The following is a 5,156-nucleotide window of genomic DNA, read 5'->3' on the forward strand; positions in this document are numbered from 1 at the left end:
TTTTAGGTGGTACTTGCGCTCAATGTGTTTACTTGCTTACAAGAAGTTCCGTACCCAAAACTCTTTCTTTGGCTGCCTCAATGGCTGCCACATTTTCAGCTTCTATGGTGGAGTCAGACAAGCATTTCTGCTTGACACTCCTCCATACTATGGCTCCACCTCACAAGGTAAACACACAACCTGAGGTAGACTTACTCTTGTCCCTATCTGACCCTTCAACACCCTCCACACCAAGAAGTAGTAAGCCACGATAGTGTGGACGTTTACCATTCTTCATTCGTGGAAATACTTTTTAGGAGTTCACGATAGTGTAAACTGTATACCCTAAAGGAACCAAACTATCTGCATGGTATACTAACATATAATCCTTAGTCCTTTTCAGGTACTTTAGTATATGTTTTACCGTAGTCCAGTGCCCTTGTCCTGGGTTCTTCTGATATCTGCTAACCATGCCAACGGTAAAGCAGATGTCTAGCCTCGTGCATATCATGGCGTACATTAAGCATCCTATAGCCGAAGCATAAGGAATCGCTTTCATGTCCTCAATCTCTTTTGGTGTCTTGGGACACATATCCTTTGATAGAGGAACTTTATGCGTGAAAGGCAAAAACCTTTCTTAGAGTATTGCATGTTAGAACGAGTCAACACAGTATCAATATAGGTAGCCTGAGATAAGCACAACATCCTTTTCTTACGATCTCTTATAATTTTGATCCCAAGGACGTGACTCGCTTCTCCTAAGTCCTTCATATCAAATAGTTTGGATAACCATACCCTTATGTCTGTCAACACTTTCACATTGTTTCCAATGAGTAAGATGTCATCTACATAAAGCACAAGAATTACCACTATGTTTCCATCAAATTTCTTGTACAAAACAAGATGCTCTTGACCTTTTTCAATGAATCCTTTTGGTTGCTCCATATAGATGGTTTCCTCAAGACTTCCATTAAGGAAAGCTATCTTGACATCCATTTTATAAACCCACTTGCATCCAATGGGTTTTATACCATTGGGTGGCTCTACAAGCTCCCAGATCTTATTAGAATCCATGGATTCCATCTCAGAATTCATTGCCTTTTGCCAAGATATTACATCTCTATCTTGGAGTGCTTCATTGTAGGTCCAGGGATTAGGATCTTGGTTATCAGTGGTTATGTCTAAAGACATTCCCAAACCAATCACCTATCTGGTTGTCTAACAACCCTCCCACTACGATGAAGCACCTCCTATTTTTGTACGTCATTTGTGACACTTTGTGGTTCCTATTATTGTACAATTGGTAATGAAGTAGTTTAATGTCTCTCCTTTCAATACTTCTAGAATAATACTACTCTGGGTAAAATTTAATGCACTGTGGGTGGAATAAGATTAATGATGTATAAATTGCCTTCTAATGTACCAGAATAGATAAAAAATTTATTTTTCTTAATGACAATCTTGTGATTTAAAAGAAATAGAATATCCATCCTTAATTAACATAGAAACTGAAATCAAGTTCTTTCTAAAATTAGGCACATAAAGACAATTCTTTAACACCTTAGTCTTATTTCTACCAAAAGATAAACAAACATCTCCCACTGCAACAGCTACTACTCTGGTAGCATCCCCAAAGATAAGGCAATCTCTCCAGCACTAAGTTTTCTGGTTTCCTAGAACCTCTGCAACGAAATGCAGACATGGTTAGTGGTTCCCGTATCTACACACCAGGTTCTGGTAGATAACACCACTAAACATGTTTAAACTACTAGTGCATGAGACATACCTCCATTATCCTCTTTGTTGAGAAGAGGACAATATGGCTTCCAGTGTCCAGACTGCTTGCACTTGTAGCATTTGCCCTTAGGCTTTTTCACAGCTCCTTGAGGTCCCATGCCCTTCTTTGCCATATTTTTATGCTTCTGAACATTATTCTTCTTTTTTCCGCTATTAGGCGTAGAAGTAGAAACCTTCTCAGTAGTATAAACCTGGACATCACTCTACTTAAAGAGACTCTCAACTGACTGAAGTTCTGTCATCAGTTTCACCAAAGAATACAACCTTTTGTTCATGTTGTAGTTAAGGCGGAACGGTTCAAACCTCTCAGGCAGCGTCATGAGAATGATATCGACCTGCATTTCCGCATCGATATCAGCTCCAAAGATCTCCAACTCATTCAGATAAGCCATCATCCTGAGTATATGATCCTCTACAGGAGTCCCTTCAGTCATAATTGTGGTCATCAAGTTTTTCATGGCAGTTTGCCTAGCATCCCTATTCTGGTGTTCGAAGAGTTCCTTGAGATTGAGCATCATATCATAAGCCGTGGTCATGGCCTGATGCTGATGTTGCAGCACACTTGACATAGATGCCAGAATGTAACACCGCGACATCTTATCTGCCTTGTTCCACTTCTTAAATGCTTCTTTCTCCTCTTCTCCAACAATATCTTTAGGCTTAGGTGAGCATTCCTCATTGAGTACATATTTATACTCTTCAGCAGTCAACACGATATCCAAGTTGCGTTTCCAATCTATGTAATTAGGGCCAAGAAGTTTGTTTTCCTTAAGAATAGTTGCTAGTGGGTTGAATGTAACCATTTTGAAAACCTGAGAATCACATAAAATAACTATTATGTAGGGCAAAAACTTCTTGAGTTAATAACAAAAATTAATTAATTAATCAACCCATCACTTGTACCCTCCACACCGAGAAGTAGTAAGCCACGATAGTGTGGACGTTTACCATTCTTCATTCGTGGAAATACTTATGGAGTTAACTTAAAAATCAATTAATTAACCCGTCAGCACCCTACACACTGAGATGTAGTAAGCCACGATAGTGTGGACGTTTACCCTATCTACATTCGTGTATAGAGGTTTTTCCTATTAGTTCTACTTCTCGTCAATTTAATAGCACACCACTCGTTAAAGTGGACACATGCCATCTAGACAAGTAAAACTAAATTGCTGACCTACTTTGGTCCTACAAATAATAGCAGTGACTCCGATGGGGAGGATACCATTACTTGCATCTAAGGGTGTGTTTGTTAAATTTAAACTCATGGAAAGGAAAGGAAATAAAATGGGTTGTCCACTATGGAATGGAATGGAAAGGAAATAATTTTAAATGGTATGTGTTTGATAAACTGGGGAAAGGAAAATAAAAACTGGGGAAAGGAATAATCATGTTTGTTTGCAAAAGCTATGGAAAGGAATAATTGTATTGTTGGGTCATGAGTGTATTAGTAGTAAGTCCCTATCTATTTATTTCCTTTCCTTTCCTTTCCACAAAAATTTCAGGGGTTAGCTAAGGACACAAAACCTTTTCCATTTCAATAATTTTGTTTCCATATGGAAAAGCCCATTTCCTTTCCATGGGTAAACAAACACCTTATAAACTATGGAAAAGGTGGACCACTCTTATTTTCCTTTCCTTTCCATAGTGTTTCCATCATAACAAACACACCCTAAGTGTATACCATTACTCAACTTCTTAGTCCATTATTTGTAATGAATCCCTTCAGATGGAGAAGTGAATCCATACATTAATAACTTCATATAGTTGTCATTTAGAAGTCTGTTCTGGTAATCCATAATTAGACTCATCTGATATGGAGGAAGGCACTATAACCGACTCGCAAGTATAATTACATTACCAACAAACCAGTAATGGAGACCGTGGGATTTATATGAAACAAATTCCCGCTCCCACTTAGTTATTTAGAACTGAGGATCTTTCTGTTTACTGGTCAGGTCTATGTCCATGTTATCTATTATTCATGTGGGCCTAGTTTTTAACAAACATCCACAAATAAAAAATGCATATAGAATAAGCAATTATGAACAATAAAATGGAAAACAAATTCCCAACTGTTATGGCCCATATTCATTGCTTCATCCTGTTCACCGAACTCTTTTAGTTGCCTTCGCAAAGTCCGACGGGGTTCGGGGTAGCGCCTCCATTTTTTTTTTCCAGAAATCGTGACTTGTTTCCTTCTTTGGAAACCTCACAAAATCACTTCATAAACCCCCGAACAGCAAAAAAAAATCATCTCATCTTAGAGAAAAAAAAATTCTCTTTCTACCGTATAGGGCGCGACCCACGCTCCAGTTATGCTTGCATATGGCGCGACCTACGCTCATGCTCCAGGTGCTTCAGTGCAACCTGCGCTCCACTTTTGCCTTCATAGGGCGCGACCTGAGCTCACTTCCAGGCGCTTCAGCGCGACCCGCGCTCTAGCGGAAAAAATTCAGATCTTGATTTCGATCAATCCAAATCTGGATCTTTTTGATCTTTTGATCTTTACAATAGATTACATCAATGATAAAAACAATAACACGATACATACCGTGATTTAAATTACATCCATTGATAATCAAAACTTGTAAAAACGATCAATTTTTCATAAGATAAAAAACGATCCATTTCTTTTCAAAAATCATTCTAACCATAACAGTTGGTCTAGATGCCTGCAAAACCATGTTAGAACAGTTCTACATCTACCAACATCTACATGCTCCGATACCAATTGTAGGAACCCGTTATTTTCTGAATGACTATTTCTACAAGCCGCGAACACCACGCGCAGCGGAATTAATGGGTGTCCACGATTTGGATAGAGAACATACCTTTTAGATATGGTTTTGATAACTCTGAGAATCCAAGATTTATGAATCGGAATCAACAATTAACCCCACCCCTTGATCTTCTGTTGTATTCCTTTAGAATGGATTGGACGTTGTGTGGACAACGATCTACCAACCCCCTTCTTTCTCTCAAGATCAGAAACGAATTCATATCTACTTTTCTTGCTTATTTTTCAGAACCAGTGAATAGTGAATTTCGGCCAAAGAGAAAGAGTATTCTATTTATAGGCTACAACAGGGACCATGAGGAGAAATTAGGGTTGGGCCTCCTAATGGGCTTGGGCTTCCCATGTTCGCCCCGAACACACGGCCCAAGTCCGTCAACAAATGGCTTATTCCACTAAAGGCCATTGTTACACTACCGCCCTAATCCCAAATTACGTGTCAGCATTTATGGGCTCCATATTATATGCTCGTTGATCTCCCCGTGTTTAAGATATCGAATGTCCATTGATTAAGTTAAGTTACTGACAACTATATTAATCAACTTCTTATGTCCTTGAGTAGTACCACTCAACCTCATTGTCA

The 5,156-nt window shown here is 38.8% G+C and overlaps 1 protein-coding gene across 1 annotated transcript; it reads right to left on the reverse strand.

Annotated features, from left to right (window-relative positions):
• Positions 1-1,979: 1,979 nt before the first annotated feature.
• On the reverse strand, positions 1,980-2,372 carry LOC147525604 (uncharacterized). The gene has a single exon (XM_086580068.1). It carries the CDS (start codon positions 2,370-2,372, stop codon positions 1,980-1,982), a length of 393 nt encoding a protein of 130 aa, XP_086436194.1.
• Between the last annotated feature and the right edge of the window lie 2,784 nt (positions 2,373-5,156).

Source organism: Coptis chinensis, chromosome 1 (genome assembly GCF_015680905.1).
Source record: "Coptis chinensis isolate HL-2020 chromosome 1, ASM1568090v1, whole genome shotgun sequence".
Taxonomy (NCBI): Eukaryota; Viridiplantae; Streptophyta; class Magnoliopsida; order Ranunculales; family Ranunculaceae; genus Coptis; species Coptis chinensis.